General features: G+C 49.1%; 9 protein-coding genes across 9 annotated transcripts; 3 read left to right on the forward strand and 6 right to left on the reverse strand.

Moving 5' to 3' along the window:
• Positions 1 to 763: 763 nt before the first annotated feature.
• Positions 764 to 1,727, forward strand: N7517_011371 (oxidoreductase, short-chain dehydrogenase/reductase family; the record flags this gene model as incomplete). The annotated part of the gene is made up of 4 exons (XM_056729094.1): positions 764 to 981; positions 1,052 to 1,252; positions 1,305 to 1,456; positions 1,513 to 1,727. The coding sequence occupies 4 exons, from the start codon at positions 764 to 766 to the stop codon at positions 1,725 to 1,727; spliced, it is 786 nt and encodes a 261-aa protein (XP_056574909.1).
• Positions 1,728 to 2,547: 820 nt separating this feature from the next.
• N7517_011372 (uncharacterized protein) lies at positions 2,548 to 3,901 on the forward strand (the record flags this gene model as incomplete). Its single annotated transcript, XM_056729095.1, has 3 exons — positions 2,548 to 2,900; positions 2,955 to 3,017; positions 3,070 to 3,901. 3 exons carry the CDS (start codon positions 2,548 to 2,550, stop codon positions 3,899 to 3,901), a joined length of 1,248 nt encoding a protein of 415 aa, XP_056574910.1.
• A 195-nt stretch (positions 3,902 to 4,096) lies between these two features.
• N7517_011373 (MBL fold metallo-hydrolase) lies at positions 4,097 to 5,201 on the reverse strand (the record flags this gene model as incomplete). The annotated part of the gene is made up of 2 exons (XM_056729096.1): positions 4,097 to 5,054; positions 5,107 to 5,201. 2 exons carry the CDS (start codon positions 5,199 to 5,201, stop codon positions 4,097 to 4,099), a joined length of 1,053 nt encoding a protein of 350 aa, XP_056574911.1.
• Positions 5,202 to 5,926: 725 nt separating this feature from the next.
• N7517_011374 (cytochrome P450) lies at positions 5,927 to 7,549 on the reverse strand (the record flags this gene model as incomplete). The annotated part of the gene is made up of 6 exons (XM_056729097.1): positions 5,927 to 6,043; positions 6,103 to 6,192; positions 6,258 to 6,711; positions 6,763 to 6,986; positions 7,054 to 7,419; positions 7,484 to 7,549. The coding sequence occupies 6 exons, from the start codon at positions 7,547 to 7,549 to the stop codon at positions 5,927 to 5,929; spliced, it is 1,317 nt and encodes a 438-aa protein (XP_056574912.1).
• Positions 7,550 to 8,642: 1,093 nt separating this feature from the next.
• N7517_011375 (Type I Polyketide synthases (Type I PKS)) lies at positions 8,643 to 11,187 on the forward strand (the record flags this gene model as incomplete). The annotated part of the gene is made up of 5 exons (XM_056729098.1): positions 8,643 to 8,971; positions 9,149 to 10,185; positions 10,267 to 10,601; positions 10,669 to 10,872; positions 10,942 to 11,187. The coding sequence occupies 5 exons, from the start codon at positions 8,643 to 8,645 to the stop codon at positions 11,185 to 11,187; spliced, it is 2,151 nt and encodes a 716-aa protein (XP_056574913.1).
• A 1,008-nt stretch (positions 11,188 to 12,195) lies between these two features.
• On the reverse strand, positions 12,196 to 13,672 carry N7517_011376 (uncharacterized protein; the record flags this gene model as incomplete). Its single annotated transcript, XM_056729099.1, has 2 exons — positions 12,196 to 12,543; positions 12,644 to 13,672. The coding sequence occupies 2 exons, from the start codon at positions 13,670 to 13,672 to the stop codon at positions 12,196 to 12,198; spliced, it is 1,377 nt and encodes a 458-aa protein (XP_056574914.1).
• Positions 13,673 to 14,499: 827 nt separating this feature from the next.
• Positions 14,500 to 16,905, reverse strand: N7517_011377 (uncharacterized protein; the record flags this gene model as incomplete). The annotated part of the gene is made up of 9 exons (XM_056729100.1): positions 14,500 to 14,608; positions 14,684 to 14,930; positions 15,198 to 15,237; positions 15,291 to 15,398; positions 15,660 to 16,138; positions 16,203 to 16,486; positions 16,556 to 16,734; positions 16,798 to 16,823; positions 16,875 to 16,905. The coding sequence occupies 9 exons, from the start codon at positions 16,903 to 16,905 to the stop codon at positions 14,500 to 14,502; spliced, it is 1,503 nt and encodes a 500-aa protein (XP_056574915.1).
• Positions 16,906 to 17,421: 516 nt separating this feature from the next.
• Positions 17,422 to 18,297, reverse strand: N7517_011378 (uncharacterized protein; the record flags this gene model as incomplete). Its single annotated transcript, XM_056729101.1, has 2 exons — positions 17,422 to 18,020; positions 18,162 to 18,297. The coding sequence occupies 2 exons, from the start codon at positions 18,295 to 18,297 to the stop codon at positions 17,422 to 17,424; spliced, it is 735 nt and encodes a 244-aa protein (XP_056574916.1).
• Positions 18,298 to 19,882: 1,585 nt separating this feature from the next.
• Positions 19,883 to 21,758, reverse strand: N7517_011379 (translation initiation factor 4B; the record flags this gene model as incomplete). Its single annotated transcript, XM_056729102.1, has 7 exons — positions 19,883 to 20,913; positions 20,968 to 21,258; positions 21,317 to 21,394; positions 21,460 to 21,462; positions 21,518 to 21,562; positions 21,613 to 21,666; positions 21,755 to 21,758. 7 exons carry the CDS (start codon positions 21,756 to 21,758, stop codon positions 19,883 to 19,885), a joined length of 1,506 nt encoding a protein of 501 aa, XP_056574917.1.
• Positions 21,759 to 23,045: the final 1,287 nt, after the last annotated feature.

Raw genomic sequence — 23,045 nt, forward strand, 5'->3', positions numbered from 1 at the left:
AAACTACAGGCAACAATATGTTATGGCGCACTACCGTACAGCCGAATCCCGCTCCGTGGCACTAATGCACGCTCGACGTCAAGGGACGCTCTTGCTCGTGTCAATCTGACCTAGGCCCGCTAAGTCGCAGGTTACATTCCAATCTTCGAACAAAGCCGAGAGAAAGAAACGTATTCACCATCCACCTAGTTTCCCAGATATCCATCTTTGTATCGATGTGCAATGCTTATATCGTAGTGTATGCAGGTGCAGGTTCCCGACTTTCCGGGTGACCAACCTATAGGGGACCAAAGAATCCATTTGGTGTCGATGTGAATCTGACCTGGGAGTCGATTCTCACAAGACTTGGTGGATATCCTTGGACTTGACCTGATCACGAGTAAGAGAACAGCCCTGAATCACCTGCGTCATCTCAAAAGGATACACAGTCGCTGTAGGGATGTCCACCTATTAGGCGTTGATAAATTGACAAAGAGCAGGAAATTCCATGCAAAGCTAGCCATAACGTCACCGAGTAAGCGCGAGGCCATTTGCTGATGTTGGTCTGGACTTTCTCGGGGACAAGAAAGATAAGACCGAAGACCGAACCCCGCAACTATTGGCTATATAAGCTTCTAGTGGCTGCAATATGCGACGCTAAGAGGTGCTTCTTAAATAAACGGTTACAGCGCAGCGACCCACCGCAAGCTCGTAATTCTCCCCCTAATACATCCCTACTACAGTGCCAAATCAACTACGCCTGAGACCCCGGCTTTCTTAGAGAATGGCGTTCCCATACAAGCATTTCTTGGTTATCGGCGCGACAGCTGGAATCGGTAAGGCCCTCGCGACCCGTCTAATTGAGTCGGGGGCAAAGGTCACCGCCGTGGGTCGGCGGCAGGACCGTCTGGATGAATTCGTACAGACTTTCGGGGCTGCACATGCGAAAGGCGAGCGGTTCGACATTGGAGAGTTGGCCAAGATTCCAGATTTTGTCACAAAGTACGGTGTCTTTCCCGAGGTCCTCACCCGGGGCTTTCCACATACTAACGGGGTGATGGACAACAAATAGGGTGATGAAGGAATCGCCGGATATTGATTCCATTGTGTTTAATGCCGGGGTGCAAAGCCCATACGATCTGACAGATCTCGACAAATTTGATCTGACGGCGTTCCACCTGGAAGTGAAGATCAACTTTTCCAGCTTCATCTCTCTCACCCATGCCCTTTTGCCATATCTTCAGAGGAACCCGAACCCAACTAGTTTCATTTTGTAAGACGCCTACCCGGCCGCAATCCGCGGCAAGAGCTAACGGATGTATTAGTACCGGCTCGAACTTGGCCATCGTGCCTGCCGCCACGCTTCCGGCGTACTCGGCATCGAAGGCCGCCCTGAACGTCTTTACTCTCTGTTTGCGGGAGCAGCTGCGGCACTCGAACACCAAAGTGGTCGAGATTTCCCCTCCACCAGTCCAGAGTAAGGCAACCATGGCCCCATAATGTTGATATTTCAGTGCTGACCCTTGGCTATAGCGGAATTACACGACTACATGGGCGAGGATGCGGGTCGCCAGTTGGGAATGCCCTTGGACGCATTCACGCAGCAGGTTTATCAGGGGCTGGCCGAGGGCAAAGATCAGATTGTAATTGGTAGTATTGGGCCAGTAGACACATTCAACGGGATCGTGGACACTCGTCGCACTGCCTTCGAGAGTCTCTCCAAGATGATGCGTGGTGGGAAGCCCTAGGCAGGCCGCAGATCTGCGGGCGATCAAGAACGTTACATTCTTCGATAGCTTAGAAACCGGCTAGAATGAATGCTACTTACGTTTGAGAGCTCTATACCATCAAGTCTTTGCGTTTACCTTCAGTTCATGTACCCTCTATTCGCCTTTTAGTAAAGCCTTGGGACGCTCGAGGAGCGCCATGATGGGAACCATCTGTGGACCACTGCGGTACATGGAATTACTGCAGAATGCATATCCCGTAGGCCATGGTAATTGTGAAATGACAAATAATCGAGTGACCGACCCCTTACAAACGCGGTCCGAGAAAACTGGTACATTTTCTCTGGGGCTGGTTACCAGGTAACTAGTTTCACCGTGACTGAGTGACTGATCACAGCGGTAGCCCCACAATTGAAGCCCAAGCCCAGTATTTATAGTGCAACATCCCTGGGCTCATGCTGTTTGTATGGAATAGGCGGACGCAAGCCACCAGCGGTCACAAGCCTAACAAAGTCTCTCCTCGCCCATATACATACCCTGAAGTCTTCTTCACCCACCCAGAAGGTTCTGTGGAAGATAATGTGCGATATAAGTATGGCCTCAATCCCTTAGTCCACCAAACCCCGATGTGGTCGATTGGGAAGGCCCAGATGATCCCATAAATCCGATGAACTGGCCTATGAGAAAGAAAGTCGCTATCACCATCACCGCGGCACTGCTCACCATTTTAACATATGAGACTACTTCCCAAGCCCCCTTCGTCAGTAGTTCGGGAACTAAAGTAAAGACAAATCCCAGGCCACTGGGTTCATCAATTGTAGCACCAGCTGCCTCCCAGATCATGGAGGAATTCCAGCAGCCGCAGAATGATGAGTTGAGTACATTCGTCGTCTCGGTCTACCTTCTTGGGTATGATTTTGGACCGATGATCCTGGCCCCTCTGTCTGAATTATATGGACGCAACATCGTCTACCATGTCTGCAATGTACTCTACCTCCTCATGACCATCGCGTGTGCCCTGGCTTCTAACCTTCCGGGCTTCATGGTGTGTCGTCTGCTGGCCGGCGCGGCTGGCAGTGCGCCATTATTCATCGGAGCAGGATCTCGCGGATATTATTCCCTCAAAGAACCGCGGGCTAGCAATGGGTGCGTGGGTGCTCGGTCCTGTCCTTGGACCGGTGATAGCGCCCATAGGTGCGTATCTCCCCAGAATTGGTCCCCTGACGCCTGGAGCATACTGACAGACAGCGGGCGGATATTTGGTAGAGTCAAGAGGCTGGAGATGGACGTTTTGGGGTGCTTGCTATATTGGTAAGTCCATCCTTTGACTCACTAGCTTGTGTATCTAGGCACTTCCTGACAGGGAAAAAAGAGCTGGCGCCTTTTCAATTCTTGCCGTGATTTGCCTGCGCGAAACTCACCCGTACACTTTGCTTCGGAGAAAGACGAAATCTCTGCAAAGGCAGACGGGGAATCGCAACATCCGGTCTACCCTCGAGGCTGGGCAACCTACCTCTAGTCTTTTTATGTTCTCTATTCTCCGTCCCATGAAGATGCCATTTTACTCGCCGATTGTGTCTCTATTAGCCTTATATATTGCCGTGATTTACGGATACCTGTACCTCCTCTTCACCACCTTCCCGTCCGTCTTCCTGGATGTCTACCATTTCTCTTCTGGAGATGTAGGGTTAATCTATCTGGGAATTGGAGTCGGCTCCATTGTTGGTATGATCTTTCAGAGCCTGACTTCCGATATGGTATTCCAATGGCTGAGGGACCGACATGGCTTCTCCAAGCCCGAATATCGCCTGCTGCCTTTATTCTTGTCGTGCTGGATGATCCCGTTCTCGCTCTTCTGGTACGGCTGGGCGGCAAATAAAGATGTGCTTTGGATATCGCCTATTATTTCCACCTCCCTTATGGGATTAGGCATGGTCAACGCTTTTACAGCCGTCTCCACCTACCTGGTGGATGCATATACAGAGTACGCAGCCTCAGCCATCGCTGCAACTATCGTTCTTCGATCTATCATTGGCGCTTTTCTTCCCTTGGCGGGTGGTCCCATGTACAAAACCCTAGGGTTGGGCTGGGGAAATTCTGTCTTGACGTTTATCGCTTTGGCTATGTGCCCATTGCCGTTTCTCCTTTACAGGTTCGGCGAGAGGATTCGGAAAAAGACTTTTGTTACATTGTGAGAGAAGTGACTTTATAAAATAGTGTGACTACTTTACACGCATTGGCAATTGAACATCTCTGAGCTATTTTTCATTACCCATCCTCCTCGGTCTCCCAGACGGATGAACACACACCACTTCCACTCTCTACTTGATGGATGCTTCAAAATCTCCACAGAAGAGCCACCTTGTCTGTGCGGCAACTCCAGTGGACATTCAGTCGTTAATCCGGTGAGGAAACATCTTGATATGCTTTTTTAAGGTCTCATCGTGAGCCAAGATAACGAGGATATTATCTACAGCATCAAGCTCTTGTAGCTTCTTTACCGTGTCCATCGCTGCGTCGAATTCTGGAAAGAGGACGGGGGAGACGTTAAGGAAATGTTCTGTAGCGCTCCCATGGGGATGGAGATGCTGCAGCCAGTCTCCGGGGCATGTCGACCATTGCTGTATTGGTGATGGCTCTACGAGAGTAGGTATGGGCAGGTACTTAGTGGGCCGGAGGACACCGGGATGGTGGAAGGCATCTGCGCCCATGAGGACGTAGGAGTCCTGTCCATCCGGCCCATCTGCCGCTGTGACCCGCGCCAGGCCAATCATATGTCCCACCGGATGGCCCGGTGCGTCGAGAAGGTAGAATGAACCATCTCCGAAGAAGTCAAATGCATCAAAACGGCCAATTCGGCGGTGGTGAGGCGAGCTGCCCGTGAAACTAATTTCCCGCACACGGCGGCCCTGGATATTTTGGTCCAAGACCAACGAGTCCGGATTGGTGGGATATTTCGGCCAACAAACTGACCGTACTCCGGTGCCCATGACTAAGTCAGTGGACTCTGGGAATGTGAACGGGTCCCCGATGTGATCGAAGTGATGATCCGACCAAATTATGGCTTCGATATCCTTGCTCCGAACGACAGGGTCATCCTGGAGCCATCCTTCTTGCGTATCCAGGATCCCCGCTACGTTCTTTTCAACATGGACTCGCGTCGTCTGTTGGATCAGGCGGACCACCTTGGGGGCGTAATTCTCCCAGTCCACGCGCATGCCGAGGTCGAACAGCACATGTCGATTGCCATTCGAGACTAAAAAGCAGAAGTCCGAAACCGTCAGGCCGTGGAGCCCTTTGATCTCCGGTTGCCAAAACAACGGGGGGTTTAGGAAGAGAGAAGTTGTCCTGGGGCCGTATTGTCAACAGGGGATATATGGGATGACAAAGAGATACCCACGAGTCTATCACCCTCACTGTTACAGTGGCGGTTGACGGTGGAATTTGTAGTGGTGGCGGCGTCTTTGGTGGCACCAGATAGGAGGATTCGATCATTTCTTCTCTTGACTAGCGTAAAGATAATATTGGTATGCTGTTAGGGCGAACTTATGCCGTCTTCTGTTTTCTTTTTCCCTTTTTATATGAAACTTTATATTACGATGTCGAAAACTGTGTCAACTGTATCGCTTATTCAAGAAGTCCAAGAAATTTGGCTAGTAGTAATCAGAACTGCAGATTATTTTCCGAACCACCTGCTCAAATCTCTTTTCTTCAACTTCAATAATCACTCAACCTTGTCGGTGCTCCGGCATGTTTTAAATCCCAAGCCAATCAGAGACACAAGATCTTCTCATCACCGCTAATTACTCGGGACCTCTTGATCTCTACTCCGTACTTTACTCGGCACCCCCTGATATCTATTTTACTTGCCACCAGCACAAAATCCACAGTCTTATCGAGCCATTGGACAGCATTTAAGGCACATTCCCACATTCACCTGGAGTCGGCACTTACCTCTAACCAATTTTCCCTCCGCACCCCTTAGTGTAATGCTCAACTTTTGAGTTGGCCAGCAATCGGTTTAAGCTCTGATGCTATATCTTGTTTAGAGATCAGCAAATGGAACTTGCGCAATCTTAAGTGTCTAAAGCATATAGTTTGACAGGGATGTCATCAGAGACCAAAGAGGAAACTGGGTACACTTCATAAACATATCTACGAACTTCGGGGCATAACCATGATAATGTATCCAGCCAACTCAGTCTTATACAAACAAGTCACTAGGGGCCATCCGTCGAGATATTCTCTTCATACCGATTGATCCTGACATCAAGTCCGTATTGTCGGAAAAACCAAGCATTCTCCACTTGATAACTCCGCGGATCCAGAACGTCAAACTGAATTCCATTAGTGCTGTGAAAATCCGAGTGGTTGTAGAACGGGCCCATGACGGTACCTTATATCGAAGCGCCAGTACGGGGATGATCTTCTTCATTTCCAGCAACGCAATCTGACGACCAAGGCAAACACGCCTTCCGGCCCCGAACTATATGCACACCCTTGTCAGTCATTCCTAGTAATAATAATGTAAAAGCCACTTTGGACACTCACAGTCAAGACCCTGGCTTCTAGTTTTCGTTTGTGTTCCAGGGGAACCATCCATCGGGATGGGTTCCAAAGGTCGGCATCCTCTCCAAAGGTGGGCTTGTGGCGGTTAACCACATACGGACTCATTCCGACAACGGTGCCTTCTGGTATGTATATCTCGTCAACCATTATCCCACCCTTAGGAACCACTCGTTCAAATGGCAGGCAGAAAGGAGGATGCAGCCGCACTGCTTCGTTGATACAGGCATCTAGATAGGGAAGATCCGCAATGTCCCTCCACGACGGGAAAGGTTTCGAGAACCCTTTTGGGTTCTTTGCTTCTGCGTCCCGAAGCTCCTCTCGAAGGCGATCCAACGTCTCCGGATGAGAAAGGAGGTTGTGCCACACGGTTCGCAGGACGACGGCCGTGGAATCAGAGCCTGCAATGACATTGGAAAACGTCCAGGCAGTAACACACCTACGCGGACGTGTTAAAGGCACATCACAGCAACGAGGAGTCAATACCTACCACTTTGGAAGGGACGTATCATTCGCTTGGATCTCGAAGAACTGCGACAGCATATCCCGACCACATAGGTCAAGTTCACCTTTCCGGGTGAATTCGAGTGCTTCTCTTCTTTCGGCGATGAATTTGCCGACAATGCTGAGGATAGAGAAGCCAGTAGTTCTGCGAAACATGGCCATAAACGAGTTTTTATACCAGATATCATCAAACCAGGGGATCTGTGTCATCTATGCAAGGAAAGTGCCACCGTGTGTCAGTCTGGTCTCTGAAACTCAAGCAGAGGCTTAGTCCTACCGGTGCGGCTGTCTTCATATAATTCCAGATGGTAGCCAACATTTCGTGCACGTCTCCTCCCTGTTCAAGGAATCCGTATCTCTTTGAGAATGTCAATGTTCCCATCACATCAAAGGCGAAATACTGCAACCAGTCAGTCAGGTCGAAAGATCTTCCAGTCTCTGCAAAACGTTCATCTAGCTGTTGAACCATCACCCGAATAGCCTCGTCAACAAACTCCTCGAGGCGGAGGACATTTGACAAGGAGAAAAGCGGTGCTATCGGTGATTTGATTCTCTTGTGAAGCTCCTCGTCCCGGGTGTTGAAAACGGCCGGTAAGGCCCCTTCTGTCTTCGTGTAAGGCATGAGGGTTCTATAAAAATCGCTCTGCAAAGTAATTCAATCAGCCCCGAAAGTGTCGCTAGCGAGTTGGGTTGTTGTTGACACAAACCTTAGGAAATCCTGGGCGGATTGGGTATATAGTGGGAATCCAATCCGGATTCGCGAGAGAAATCATCTTTGGACCGAAGCGCACTATCTCACCATACCTTTTGTGCACCGCATGATGTATTTCATGGGCCCTTTTCGTCTTCACCCAGAGAACACGCTATATGTTGGTGAACCGGGCCCAGAAAGGTCCCGGGGCATGTCTCAGTTGCCTATAAGTCCGGAAGAGATGAACGAACACCGAAGATAACAGCAGTACCACGAAGGTCTGAGTCCACTGAGTAACTTCAAATAACCATGGCTCTGAAGATGCCATCTTCAAAGGGATTTGAAATATTCCTATGCCTTTGAAGTATTCCCTGGGGCGTAATCAGATGAGATACGCCCAAGTTCCCAGTCCTGATCTCAATACGGGCGTCAAAGTATTCAGTGAAACGTATTTGCTCGTGATATCTTGTTCCTCCTTGTTAGTCATGTATATAATACGAATTTCGAATAATCCGTGTTAACTCAAGGAAGTGGCCCCGAGTAAACGTCGCCGTGTAACAGAGTGGCACCGAGTAGAGCAGAGTAGAGCAGAGTAGGGAAACGGCTGGGAGACCGCTCCGCCGAAATGTTTGTCGCTCCAATTTGTGCGCGTTTATCATGATAGGCTTGGATAGGGCAATTGCATATGAGATGACTGGGTAAAATGTCACCAAAATCTTCCTCGGCCTTAGACGATGGTTGGAAAAGTAGTAAAGATGATAACCCACTACGAAGGGGCATAGGGATAAATAAAAGGCGGTTTATAATTCAAGCAATAATTCCTAATTTGGACGAAAATTAACAAAATACAGTCTATTTATCACTGACCGCTATGCCCCTTCGTACTCGTGAATTCACTCTGCCTGACCCTGAACTCGATCCCTTTCTGGAAAATATCAACTCCCATGAGACTACTGCATTCTCTGCAGTCGGGTCGCTGAGAGCCTTTATAAGTGGTCGAGTCAGTCATCACTTTGGATAGACCGGCCCATCGATCACATTTGACACTGCGTGCTCCTCGGGGGCAGTAGCAATTCACTCCGCGGTTAATGTAAGTAATCAAGATGAGATACATTTAGGGATTTATCAACAGCTAACCGCACAATAATCAGGCTTTGAAAAGTAAAGAGGTATCCATGGCTGTGGCCGGAGGCGTGAACGTGATTACTAGCCCGGTTTTGTATCAAAACATTGCTGGGGCATCTTTTCTGAGTCATAATGGCGCCTCAAAGGCCTTCGATGCAGGCGCCAACGGCTACTGTCGAGGAGAAGGGGTCGGAGTAGTGGTGCTTAAAACCCTTACTCAGGCTATTGCTGATGATAACTCCGTTCTCGCGGTTATCAGAGCGTCGGCTGTCAATCAGGCGATGAATTGCGGCCCCATCACGGTCCCTGTTTCAGCGTCCCAGACCTCGTTGTACCGGAAGGCACTATCGACGGCTGGAGTTGATCCAAGAGATGTCACGTATGTTGAAGCACATGGAACAGGTAATCTACTCCCCGTCACCATGCAAATACAACGATTAAGCTGACAAAAAATTCTCAAGGAACGCCTGTAGGCGATCTAATAGAATGCGAAAGTGTGCGCCAGGCGTTCGGAGGGCCCCAACGCGAACATGAACTGTTTTTTGGGTCGGTCAAGGACAACATCGGACACACTGGGTCAGCATCCGGTGAAGAACCAAATCTATAAGTTACTGGAAGAACAGGGCCTGATCGAATGCAACGCTTCCGGTCAATTCAGACGGACCAAGAAACCAGCGCCCCTCGAGCAGCCTGAAAAGTTGCTGGAGTGGATCATCTCGAAGTTCCCGCAGCATGCATTTGAGCACACTCTACTCGCATCCACGGGCTCCAAACTCGCCGAATGTCTTTCCAGGAAAGCCGACCCACTGGAGATACTCTTTGGCATTATCAAATCCAGAGCCTTGCTGGAAAACGTCTACACCAACGCCCCTATGTTCGAAAGTGGCACCCTGAGCTTGACACAGTATCTTGTGGGCGTGTTTCAAGCCTTTGGTGAAAGAAGACCGATCCGTATTTTAGAACTTGGCGCAGGCACAGGAGGAACCACCAAACGGCTTGTGGAGGCTCTCATCACCACTGGAAAAGAATTCGAATACACATTCACTGACATCTCGGCCTCGCTGGTGGCGGCTGCACGGCGAACGTTTGCGCAACACAGCTTTTTCCATTACGCGGTTATAGACATCGGGCAAGACCCACCGACACAGTACCAGAATCAGTACGATATCGTTATCTCAACGAATTTTATCCATGCCACGAAAGATTTGACCGTCTCGTGCACAAATGTCAACAAACTGCTGCATTCAAACGGCCTACTGTGTCTGGTGGAGCTCAGTCGAAACTTATTCTGGTTCGACCTTGTCTTTGGTCTCCTTGACGGATGGTGGCGCTTCGAAGATGATCGTCAACACGCATTGGCGAGCGAAAGCTTGTGGAGGAAATGTCTCACGCGATCAGGATTCCAGTGGGTGGACTGGACGGCAGGCGTCATGGAGGAATCGAGCATTCTCCGTGTCATTGTTGCTTCGCCCTCTAATGTCATTCACACTACGACAGAGACGGTCGAGTTCAAACGAGTGGGAGACCTTTCCCTCATGGCAGATATCTACTATCCTCAAATTGTCGTCAGCCGCGACAAGAGGCTTCCAGTTGGTGAGAGAACTGCAAACTTGCTAAAAGAAAAAAAGAAAAGAAAAAAAGAGTCTTTGATTGACTAACATGATGGATTTTCAGCTCTAATGATCCACGGAGGAGGTCATATCATGCTGTCGCGGAAGGACATCCGCCCCTCGCAAGTTGAAACACTACTCGATCACGGCTTTCTTCCTGTCAGTATAGGTTACCGACTGTGTCCGGAGATCACCTTGTCGGAGGGCCCAATGATCGATGTATACGACGCTCTTGCATGGGCACGTACTGTTCTGCCCCGTCTTCCACTCCAGCGTCGTGATATTGCTATTGATGGCGAGTGTGTTGTGGCGATTGGCTGGTCTACTGGAGGCCATCTCGCTCTTACACTGGGATTTACATCGTCGCTGAGGACAATCCGACCTCTTGACGCCACTCTGGTGTTTTACTGTCCACTGGACTATGAGGATCCGTTCTGGAGCGAGCCAAATTCTCCTTCGGGGATAGTGCATCACCGAGCACACTTATGCAACACGACCTTTTGCATGGCGTGCACGACAACTTATCACGGCCTATAACCCACCGAAGTCGAGGCGGGCTCTAGATGGATGGATGGCACCTAGCGATGACCGGTCATTGATCGCGCTGCACATGAACTGGAAGGGCCATACGCTGCGGATTTTGCTAAATGGCTTGTCAAGACACTCAGGGGTAAGGTCTAGCGATGAGCTCCCTGAGCCAACCCAAGTATAAATCCAAGCTGTGAGCCCACTGGCTCAGATACGCCGTGGTGCATATACCACCCCTACTTTCATCATTCACAGCACGGAAGACGATCTTATTCTCTGGAAACAGGCGGTGAGAACTTTTGAAGCACTGCGACAACGCAACGTCATTGCAGACCTCCGCATTCTCGACGGTGCAGAGCGCCTTTTCAATCTCTACCCATCTTACAAAGATGATTTGCAGGCAGCAAAAGCTGTACAGGATGGGTATGAATTTCTTCGTAGGCACGTTGGACTGTGATTAGATCTCCTTCTGTGGATATTTTGGCATCCATCTTATTGTACTTGGAAAGAGCATTACCCTTGTGGATAGATATGTGTTATTTTTGGTTATGTGAGGCGAGGTAAACTGTCAAGTTAACTAGTCGTGGCACTAAGCATCACTAAGCAATCAGACCTCGGGAGATCATCCAATGAACACTAAGCAAGCATCAGTTTTCACGTGACTGACTATCACTTGACTCCGTGCTGACACATGTACTTAGCCTGAACTTACTTAGTTAGCCTGAACTCTCATAAAAGCGACAGATCAAATAGGAAAGCCCTAGAGAAAATCCAGTACGTATGTTGTATAGTGCATAGAGATTTTCTGCTTTTAGAAGTATTATAGTGATATAAAGATATGTGCAATCTATCAAAATTCAGTCGCATAGCATACCACTTGTAAACCCAGAGTCCATATATATATGTGTTGTATCAGAGGCCCGAGATAGTCCAAATCCCTATTTGACCTTTCCCTTACAGATTATGTAAACGCGATATTATGGGACTTGCTAACCATTCCATTCAATACACATCAAGCTCCAGCACTTTGAGACCAAAGCCGAAAGCCGATCACTCCTGTTCTTCCTTCACAACCGAGGTCTCATCCTTGCCTCGAGATACCACGAACAAAGAAACAAGTCCATACTAATCTCGAATAGGAAGAGTTCGGAGGCACCATTCGTCTAAAGAGCCATATTCCCCAGGAAAGTTTGACTTCCCTTATCGACTCTCACCTGAATTGTTCCCTACACAAACTACAACTTGACACAACTCAAGATCCCGTACGGCACACCATCCACTTCCCAATAAACAGCATGTTCAATATAATTCTTTACCAATTTGTCTACCATCCCAGCCAATGCTATAAATGCCGGTATCTTTCAACCTTATGCAAAACCGAACCAGACCAAAACATAACGCTCAACGCTCAACGCCTAGTAATGTATCCCAACGATAAAACAGACGCCACTCGAAATCCAAAAATCTAGCTGGTCACCCACGTCACTTTCTCACACTGCCCTATCCGCCCCACCGCAGCATCAACCCGCCACAACATCGTCCCTGACTGCGTGCCTGGTTGGGGCTTCCCGCGCAGTACCGCGTCTGACGTTGTGCAGCGCATGTCGGCTGTCAGACGGTACTGGACGCAGTTTGGGTCTGCGGCGCAGTAATCCGCGCAGGCGGCGAAAGAAGTGGGCGTCGCGGGACCCTTGTAATCTTCTTTGTCGTCACCGGCGCTCGCGAGGTTGTCCCAGTTGTCTAGGTGGTCTGCGAGGGTTGGACGGATGAGATTGCGGAAGATGTCACTGTATGTGAGGACGCTTGAGTTTGTCTAGGGTTTGTCAGTGACATGTTCACATATTACAGAGAGATGGATATCATAATATCCGAATACGGGGTATCCAAAAAGGGGAAAAAGGAAAGCAACTCACATCCGCAAACCACTGCTGCTCGAATTCCCAAAACCGATCCACATCCGCCGGCGTCATATGGTGGAAAGTCGAAGGAGCAAAACACCAAGGCGTCTTCCCAAACGCCTCATGCAACATATCCTGCTCCCAAACCGACTGAGTTGTAACCTGGGGCCAAGACCAAGTAAGCCCAACACCAGCCGCATCAAGCGCCATGCCAAGAACGCAATCTCCCGCCCATTCCTGATCAGTGATGGCATCCCACTCATCAATATGCAATTTATGAAAATCCGCCACAGCATGAATAGCAGCATGCGAAAGCACAAAGCCTGACCCACCATGCGCAAACAGATTCTCTCCGATCTGCATCTGATTCCCTAGATACAGTCTATCCTCGGGATTGAAATGCGCCAGCCACCCGAGCACATTCGGCCAGATCGGATACGTGTCTGCTTCGAGGAACACGAACCACTTCGCATCTGGCTTCTCGCGTCGCGCGGTATGAATCATCGGGAGGAACTTCCACTTGTCCAATTTCCAGCCCGGGTTATCGGTCATGCCAGAGGCGCTATTTTCGACTTTCGTGTGGTCTTGTTCTGTTAGGGCTGTGCGGCCTCCTTCGCGGGCGCGATTGTAGAGGGCGAAATCGCCGTTACTTTGTTTGAGGGTGTCGGAGACGTTGAGGAAGACGTCGTGTGTGCGTGTTCCGGCTATGTCTTCTTCGAAGTCGGAGACGATTATCTTGTGCGGGACGCAGCGGAGGGTTGTCCTGAGGTGGACGGGGACTTTGTGTTGCGCTTCTGTGATGCCGGTTTTCATCACTACGAGCACTTCATCCATTCCTGTTTCTGTTGGACAGGATGATGGTACATGTTCGGTTTTTGCGGTTTCATTGTGTGCTTCGATTGTTAGACCTGCGGCGGGTTCGATCACGTCCTGCGTGGTATTTGAGCCGAAATCGGCGTGGATGAATTGGAGGATTAGGAGGATCAGGATTACTGGGGCCAGAATGAGTACCCAGCGACCATATCGGGGCGGGACTGAGGGCATGTTGAGGGGTTGGAGTTGTAGGACTCTAGAGGTAAAGAGGAACAGGGTCGAGGGGGTTGATGGATATAAGAGGATCGATCTCCATATCCAGATGGAGACCTAAGTACAAAATAGGAAGTTGAGAGGATCCTCAGGAGGGGGGTCTCGAAGTAGTTAAATGATAGGCGCGTGGGGGCTGGCTAGGTGATGCAGGTTCCAGTTTATGTACATTAGGTGACATCCACAGTTGCACATTTATTCCCGAGTGTTTTAGCAGACACGAGACACAAATCTATGATGCGTACCAATAAAATGTATCCCGATCCTTGTTTTTATCCTGCTGTGCTATGTCCGTGTCTCGGAACCCTCAAGACTTTTTGTTGCGTACGTCACCATAAAATGTGGGTCCGATGATCTGAAACGTGTGCATATATATTGACCCTATATTGATCGATAGGTAAAGGGGGGTTTCATGTTGAATATGTAGAGTAGATTATAGGATTTATAAGATGTATCAGATGTTGGGGAAATTCACTTTTTAGGGTTACGATTTTGCTTGGCTGCACCAGTCCACGGACTAGACTACACATCCATAGATGTACATGTACGCAGATTTGAATCTGCCTTGAAATGTATTGGAATGAACCAAAGGGATTTTTGCAATTTTTGTTGTCATTTCAGAGAACAATTCTCTCGCTTCACAGCGCCCGGCACTATGACAGGGCCCGAGCCGGACATGCCATGCACAATCCTTAAATTTCGTTATCGCCAGAGAGATAGTATCGCCATACAAAAACCCCGACCCACACCAATCCGAACTAAAAGGAAACAAACTGGGTTTATTCCATTTAAGCCTCGGTGGTGACACGACCCTTAGCGTTAGTGACCTTAACGCCGAGAGCCTTGGCCTTCTCGACAATCTCGACACGCTTGCGGGAAGAGACGGCGTGGCCGATCCTGTAAAACCTATTAGCAACAGAAATATATATAGAGAGCGAATAAGATCGCTCTGCTAGATGGCGTGGGACGTACTCAGCAGCGAAGGTGCGGTTGTGCATGAGGAGGAGCTCAACGTCCTTGGTGTTGTGGACGAGGAAAGCCTTGTGGCCGGAGGGCATCATGTGGCGGGTCTTCTTGTTGGAACCGAAACCGATGGAGGGCATGGCCATCTGGCCCTTGAAACGGCGACGAACGCAGTTATCAATACCCTTGGGCTTGCGCCACGAGGCGCCAACGCGCATGAACCGGTCAGACTGGTGACGGTTGAAGCGGTTCGTGCCTAATTGCGGTTCATGTTAGTCCTCCAATCGTGAATGTCAATAATTTGTGCCCTCTTCGGCCTCCGTGGCCCTGCAGATAATGTCGCCCTTCGATCCAAGACCGATGTTGATTATTATTTTTTCTTTCATAGCATCCTCCAATAGTCGTTCTCTTCGTTTGGTGCATCTTGTTGAGCTTGCTTTGTTTCATTTGGTCGACGATCGAAAGGCGATGGTATCCAGGGCACGGGCACGAAAAGGAATGGAACAGGTGATCGGGAACATACGCTTCTTCACGATAGGGATGTGCTGCTTAGCGGCGGCCATCTGGAATCAAAATTAGTGACTGTGTCGAATATCATGCGCATTTGGTGACTGACCTTGTCGGTATTGCTGGGTCTCGCCGGGCGTTCGAGAGTTGTCGGGTCGGAGTTCAATCTCGAAAACTTCTCTCTCAGGTTCTCCCGCAGCAGAGTGGGAGACCCACACTAGTGCGCTTTGGGCGAACTAAGCGAAAGTAGACCACTTATGTCAGCCTAGGGCTGACATAGCACTAGCCCTATTATTCCTATTTGGGCAGTATCTGATGTTCTATACTGTACCTCATGGTCCCTTCTATCTTTCTTATGCTACGCATTCATGCTAGGATTTCAATATATTTGAACATTTATGCATTTATGCATCTATGACGCTTGATTCTAGAATGATTTCTATATAGCATTTAAATATCACTGCAAATGCAACTGGACCTTCTCGCCATCTTTCTCGCCACTCCGCAACATCTGCTCCAAGATCTCAAGATCGGCCAACGCTTCCTCGGGAGACTGTCTGCTGTCAGGTTTTCCACTCAGAATTGAGTTTGCAAACTCTGCCACCTCTGTCACAACGCCCCTGCCATCAAACTCAACATGGTGCTTCTCGCCATTGACTGTCACATCATCAAAGTTCAAGGTGACGACGCCTTTCTCGCAAGCAACCTCGAAAATCTGATCATTAAATGACGATCCCCACGACAAAGAGATAACACCCGTAGCACCAGATTCAGTCTTCGCAACAGCATCTACTGTATCAACCGGGGGGAGGAATGATTGCTGCAGCTGCGAATGCGCCGACAGAATGCTCAGACGCTCCGTGGGGCCTAGAATCAGGCGCAGCGCAGCAGTCATATGCACACCACCGTCCAAAAGGAATCCACCCTGGTACTCAGGAGTCTTGCGCCAGGCGGTGTCTAGTTCAAATAGTCAGTTTCCGTAAGATCCTCCATGTAGAGCCTCAACTGGGACTGAACGTACGGAAGTACTTGTTCTTCACATCCATCAGGCTGTGAACGTTCACGCGGAAGTTCTGAACCTTGCCCAACTTTTGGACCTGCTCTGCCGCGAAGAGGAACTTGGTGATATATCGGAAGTTCTCGGCAACGGCCCAGAAGACCTTGCTGGTATCGATCTCACTCTTGTACCATTTCAAAAGTTCTTGGGCAGTGGCGACATCCTTAGCAATGGGCTTCTCAGACAATACGTGCTTGCCAGCGAGAAGTGCTTTCTTGATGAACTCCGGCTGAACCAGAATAGGAAGGCTGTCGAGTCAAGAGTTAGTGTTTCGGCCTGTTGTTTAAGCGGAATCTAGAGAAATGGGGATTCCGTACGCAATGATCACAGCGCCGATGTCTGAACGAGCCAATATATCGGCATAGGACTTTCCAGAGCCTGAGTCTTCGGAGTAGAGATCAACCTCAGAGGTGCCGCTAGCGAGGTCCTGGGCTGACTTCAAGGACCGAGAATAGATGGCCTTGAGTTCGAAGTTTGAAGCAGCTTGGACAGCGGGCTGTGTGATAAGTTAGTAAAGTATATTATATAGATGATAATCCCATTGGGAAGTTTGTCATACTAGGTGCTGCTCTTTCGCAAAGAGACCTATTGAAATGTTAGTCAATACAACTTAAAGTGTACATGAGAACTGCGTACCACTCCCGATGATAGCGACGCCGATAGACATGATTATTTTCAAGGTTGTATATAGAGAGGATAAGATAAAATGTCAAATGTTACTTTTTCCAGTACTTCCGGTCCTATTAAAGGAAGTTTCGACAATGTGGGGACGTGAAATGTCCCCAGAGCCACTCTAAACTACGGGAAGGTCCAACCTCGATGCACGTCATTCGCCGGGTGCATTTCCTATTTGGTCTATCGGATGTCTTATTTGACTTACAAGGTTTTGTCGGGAGTATGATTTAGGACTAGTTTCATATATATATGTATATGCTACTTTTATACGAAAACCTACAGACGCCGTACGGAGACTCCGTGATAGATCGGGTTCAAGAATTTAATTATGACTCCCAAACTATAGAACTCCATCCAATTGCGCCGAATATCGACCCAATCCAAAACCCCCAAACCTTACCAAATAGACGCCTAATCATTTCCATCATCAAATAATCCAATCGTACCAGTCATAAAGCAGACAAAAACCAGAGCGTCAAACCCAAAAGCCTTCCAAGGATTGAAACCATCATTGATGATTAACCAAAGCCCTCAACCGTTCCACGCGAGCCATAGCCTTCTCCAACTTCTCCAACCGACTGCGCTTCTCAACATCCCTCCTCTCCAACACAGCAACCCTCTCCTCAAGCTTCGCACGAGCCCTCCTCTCCTCCGCAACCATCTCATTCGCCTGACTGAAAAGCTGCACAGTCAACTCTTCTAGCTCGGTACTCGCCTGCGAAAGCTGCGACTCGGCAGCCTGGCGCAGTCTCTGTTCGCGCGTAAGCGCATCCTGCAGTTCGGCGGTGTGCTCGCTGTTCGCGGGGGACATGTGTGGGATGGGAGTTGTCAGTGCGGTCGGAGTACTTGGGATACCGCTGGATGTTGTGGGTGCGCTTGCGGGGGTTGCGCTACCGCGTCGGTAGGGGAGGAGAGAAGCGAGGTTTGTGAGGCGGCTATGATATGTTTGGGGTTGGGAGTCTGAGGTTGTTGGGCGCTGTGGTGACTGGTCGGTTTGGGAGGGAGGTCTTCCTAGTGAAGAGCTGGTTCGTGGTGTGTGGTAGGATCCTTGGGGTTGGGAGGAGCGTAGACGTCGGACTTCTTCTTCGTACTCGCTGAGTTTGGAGGCTGTTTGCGATCGGGTTAGCAATGCTTATTTTAAGGGTGAAAGAAGGGAAAGAGAGAAAAAAGGCTCTCCTGTCCTCTCTGTAGATACGCGATCGCATTCATGCTACGTCTCTTCAGAGAGAGTCGAGTGCAAAGGCTTACCTGTAGCTGACGCGCGCGCTGTCAACGCATGCACCTGCGCCTCTAACTCCTGGATTCTATCGTGGGCGCCAGAACCATCTTGGAGAAATCCTTCTCCCCAGCACATAGGACATTGTTTTTCTGATGCGACACCCATCGGTGCGACAAGCGTGGTAGTGAGGGAGGACATGACAACATGGGGCTTACCCCGGGATTCTTGAGGGGTTTAATTTTAAGGGTCAACGGTTAGACGTTTAGACGAGGGTTTTTAAGAAGTACCTAAGTACCAACAAAAATAACGAAAAAGAAATTGAAAGGCTGAAATTGATAATCCTTGGACCCTTTGAAGGGGTTTCAATTAATTCCATACCGGCCACTTTATTTCTTGGCTATTATTTCATTGGTTCCTGAATGATCTCATAGAAAGTTTTGATTTATATGGATCTTTGACTATCAAAACAAAGTGATCGAGAATAGGCATTACCTACTATACATATGTAAATTGTATATACTAATGTACATCTTGCACATCTGCCTCGTTGCACTGATATCCCACGTTCTGACCGTTTGAGACTAGTGGATCCTATTTATATACCCTTGCTTGATAATAGTCTAGGTGAATGAACTATTTACTTATGTCTTGCAGACAATACTAAAATTAGACATATAGGTACGGAGTACCTACTTATAAATACTATTCATTGAAGAAAAGTCCAACCACCCCATTTCTTCAAGGTAACTGATCGACCACGTTCTGATACACTAGTGCCTTGGAACCACTGTCAGAGATATAAAGGCAAGGGTCAAGTACCTTGAACAATGATATTGTAACATATTTATAGCCTCTCACTGTATGTATCGTCTAAAACGTCCTCCATAATACTCTAGAACAAATCCTACAAAAACCCATTGTCAGTGAAGACTGCATTTCATTCTATGCTAAGCGGAAATTCAACTCAAAGGTTAGTACGCAGAAATGGAGCAAAGACCATCGAGACAACTCTGCCATGCAAAGATCCCAAAGAATTGAATTAGAAGCAGTCGAAGCAAAAGAACATGAATTGATTTCGTCAACGTTGTGCTCATGAGAGGGGTGCTCGTAATGACTATTCTCGCAGAGTCGTCTTGTTCGCATGGCCGAGAACGGAAAAACATTGAAGAGTGTCAAGACATCAACTCCCCAATGTAGATCCCAACGGCAGACAGGAACGAGAAAGAAACAGGACCACCCGTGGTCAATCGAACGGAAGAGAGGAGAAAATTGAGAGAAACAAGAAAGGGGGAAAAATAAAATGGAACATGTAATATTCATTTCGCATCGGCTGTAATGGTCATGGGCAGATCACTTTGAGTCACGCATGGGAATAATAGCTAGATAGCGAACAAGACATAAAATGAAACTTTTCGGACTGCCAGATCATCGAAGCGAGGACTAGATGTATGTCGAAAAAATCTAGCCCACGAAAAAGGAAAAGAGATCATGAAACCAAAGGGCAAAAGAGTAAAGGGAAGTGGAAAGGAGAATAAAGCTCAATCAGAAAAAGCAATCTACGTCCGCACGGAGGAATGGACGGAGCAGGTGGTAATTATGAGTGACAAACCTGTACAGTGCACCGCTCCAGGTAACTCGACCGAGCAGCGCACCAAGACCGGAATGAACCTCGTCCAGAATTAGCCCACCTGCGTACCGATAAATCCAGGCCTCGGGCAAAGACGGCTGTTGCTTCGGGGTATCGATACGTTTATGCGAATCCACGACCAGTCTGTCCACGGCCCTTGTTGCGCTTGTTTACGCTGACCGTGCTCCATCCCTCGTCGTCACCGCCAGCAGCAGCACCAGCCTCAGCGGCCGGGGCTCTCCAGCCGTTAGCGGAGGCCTTCTTGGTTTCGGCAGGAGCGGCAGCTGCCGTCTCCTCGGTCTCCTTGTCGGCGCTCAACTCGCCATCCTCACCGGCCCGTTGGAGGATCTCAAAGTTGCCACCACCCTTGGGGGTCTCAAGAGCATCCTTGCCGTTGTGGTCCACAGCAGGGGCGGACTCCTTGGCCTGCTTTTGCTTCTCAGCAAACTTTTCGGCCTTCTCGGCCTTGGCCTTATCAGCAGCTTCCTGCTTTTGGCGGATAGCAAGCTGGCGTCTCTCCTCGACCTGACGCTCGCGGGTAGCGGTGTCAATGGGGCGAGCGGCACCGAAGGGGCTGGCCTTGGAATCGCTAGTGGCTGAGGCGGGGGTGGGGTTCTCTGAGACAGTGCGCTTGGTCAGGTTCAGCTTGGGGCGGCCAGCAGGGGCAGCAGGAACGGCAGGAGTGGCAGAGGGGGAGGCGGGGCTGATGGGCTCCTTGGGGGTTTCGTCGGGGCGCATTCTCGCGCGCCACTGGTTGTCCATATCGGCAGCAGTAGGTGTAGGCTCCGGGCGAACGTGCTCGGGGCGGGGAGGGCGGGAGCCCTCGTCCTGGGAACGTCCCTCACCCCATGCGGCCTCTGTTCTCCGGAAGCTGGAACCGGGTCCGTCGTTGCTGTGCTCGCGGCCACCCTCGCGAGGCGGGCCACCGGCAGAGGGCGAAAGGGGTCCCTTGCGCTCCCAGTTGTTGAAGTCACGGGGCTTTCCGTCGGACTCGAAGTTGCTGCGGCGGCCACCGTGGTCGCTGCCCGCATCGGAGCCGCCACCCATGCCACGTCCGAAGCTGGAGCGCTCAGGCGCACGGCGTTGGGGAAGTTCGGGGAGGGGGCCACGTCGGGACCAGTCAAGATCCTTGCCTTCCAGGCGAGATTCCTTGGCTAATTAAGGTGTCAGTAGAGATCTTTGCAAGCCCACCAACCTTCAGTACTTACGAGGCTCCGCAACACTGGTACGGATGGAACGTCCCTGGAGAGACGAGCCAGACAGATCCAGAGCCTTCTGCAGGCCCTCGACGGTCTCAAACTCGACATATCCGAAACCCTTGGGGGCCTTTGTCAACTTGTCCTCGACGAGACGGACGCTCGTCACGCCACATGCAGAGAAAAGCTCGGAGATATCGGCCTCAGTTGATTCGAAGGAAAGATTGCCAACGTGGCAAGTGTAGGGGGGCTGGGTGGGGAGATCAAGAGGCTCCCGGACGGCATATCCACCACGCTCGCGCTCTAATCATTCAATCTGTCAGAGGCTGTTCTGTGTATCTAGCGCGGGGGGGCATCATACCAAAACCGCCGGTGGAGCCAGAGCCGAATGCCAAATCACCCGCGGGGCGACGGCTGAAGGTGGATGTCAAAGGCTGGGCTGTTCCATAATGTAAGTAAGGGTTTCGATCAATAAGCACGTTGGGTATCGGGCACACTACATACTGGCTATAAATTTTGTTAGTATAATTTCACAATTTCCAATAGTGGGGCTGCAACTTACAAGGAAGGGGCATATCCTCCATCTCATCAGCCCAAGAGCCAAGGCCTATAGCGGTCAGTAATCACCTCAATCATCCAAATTTTCCGCTCACTCACTTTCATCGGCCAAGAAGGTGCTCATAGACATCTTCTGGGCTTTGTTTTTGGGAGCTAATATCCATCATGTCAGCAATCGCCCGTGAATATTTTCGCCGACAGGTCCATGTTATATCGGGAGAAATAAAGGTCTGGAACGAACCCATGATTGCGGTTGAAGTTGGGGGAAACGCGCCAACGGATTTGTGCGCGCTTCTCGGAGAGTAGGGTTGAGTGGAAGGAAAAGTTAAAAGATCAAAGACACCTGGTTAGAAATCCAAGAATCAAAATCTGAATCAGGTAGTGTTAGGTTTAATATCTGCAAACACACAGTGGAAAAGTTGGTAGAGGGGAAGTCGGCTGCGGCATGGAAGTGGACGGGTTACTAAATTTTTAGTGATGACGCTAGCCCAATCAGAGCCGCGAGATCGGTCTATACCTGAACTACGACCATCTTCGAATCCGTTGGTATTCTACTTAAAATTGAGAAATAGAGTGGAAGTATTAGGGTATTCATGCTTTTGTTTGCTTCCAAAGAGCAAAAAAATTCTCAGAAAAAGTTATAAGGCGGAAATCATATCTTATCTGTGTACAACGGTAGACTTCTTCATACTCGGCTAAAAATATAACATGAAATATACTAAAAAATAGTACAGAATACATGACTTCATTCCTGTTTTAATTTGATTGGCTCACTTTCTGTCATCCCAGAAGGAGTTGCTTTGCAATAGCCTCAGTTACTTGTAAGAATTGACAGTATGACAAGTCCGACTTATAGAGCGTTTCATCTCAGCCTTGAGTTCTATTTGATATACTTTACTAGAGCCTCTGGTATTAACCTACTATATAGGTACTGGTATGGCCCACCCCCATACCAATATACAATACTTAAGAGCCTCTACACTAATCGTAGATATTCCCACCCCTTCTGGTAGTCATGTGGCTATGGTTTAAACCCTAAGTATTGATCTATAAAGATACTTTTACTCGTATAGAGTCATAGCAGATCAAGCATAGTAAATGCCAATACTAATGGATGGTTTTAGTACTAATAGCTTTGATAAAAGCACTGATCGAACGCTACTCTAGTATTCAAAACTACCAAGGAGACATCCAGGGATATGGTATTCCTGAAGATTGTACGACAAGCAGTGGACGGGATTATACACTTCGTCGGCCTGATTTCTAAATCTTTGTATGACAAGAATGCAATAACATTGCAAAGCTAGCTTAAATAGAGATCCGAGCTTTGACATTAACAGTTAAGCGTTTTGGCGTAGTAATAGGGAGTTCCTGGATATTGCACCTCGTATCAAAGTGGAGGGCTGGCCTTCGAGCCAGTAGGAATGAATAACAACAGTTTGAGGGGAAAATAAAGATCGTGGGGCTGACAGTCTTGCAGGCGATCATCTGCTGGACATGTGCAATGTGGGGATATATCTATGGATCTTCAC

Source organism: Penicillium concentricum (genome assembly GCF_028827145.1).
Source record: "Penicillium concentricum strain IBT 3081 chromosome Unknown utg000006l_segment0_segment0, whole genome shotgun sequence".
NCBI classification, from domain to species: Eukaryota; Fungi; Ascomycota; class Eurotiomycetes; order Eurotiales; family Aspergillaceae; genus Penicillium; species Penicillium concentricum.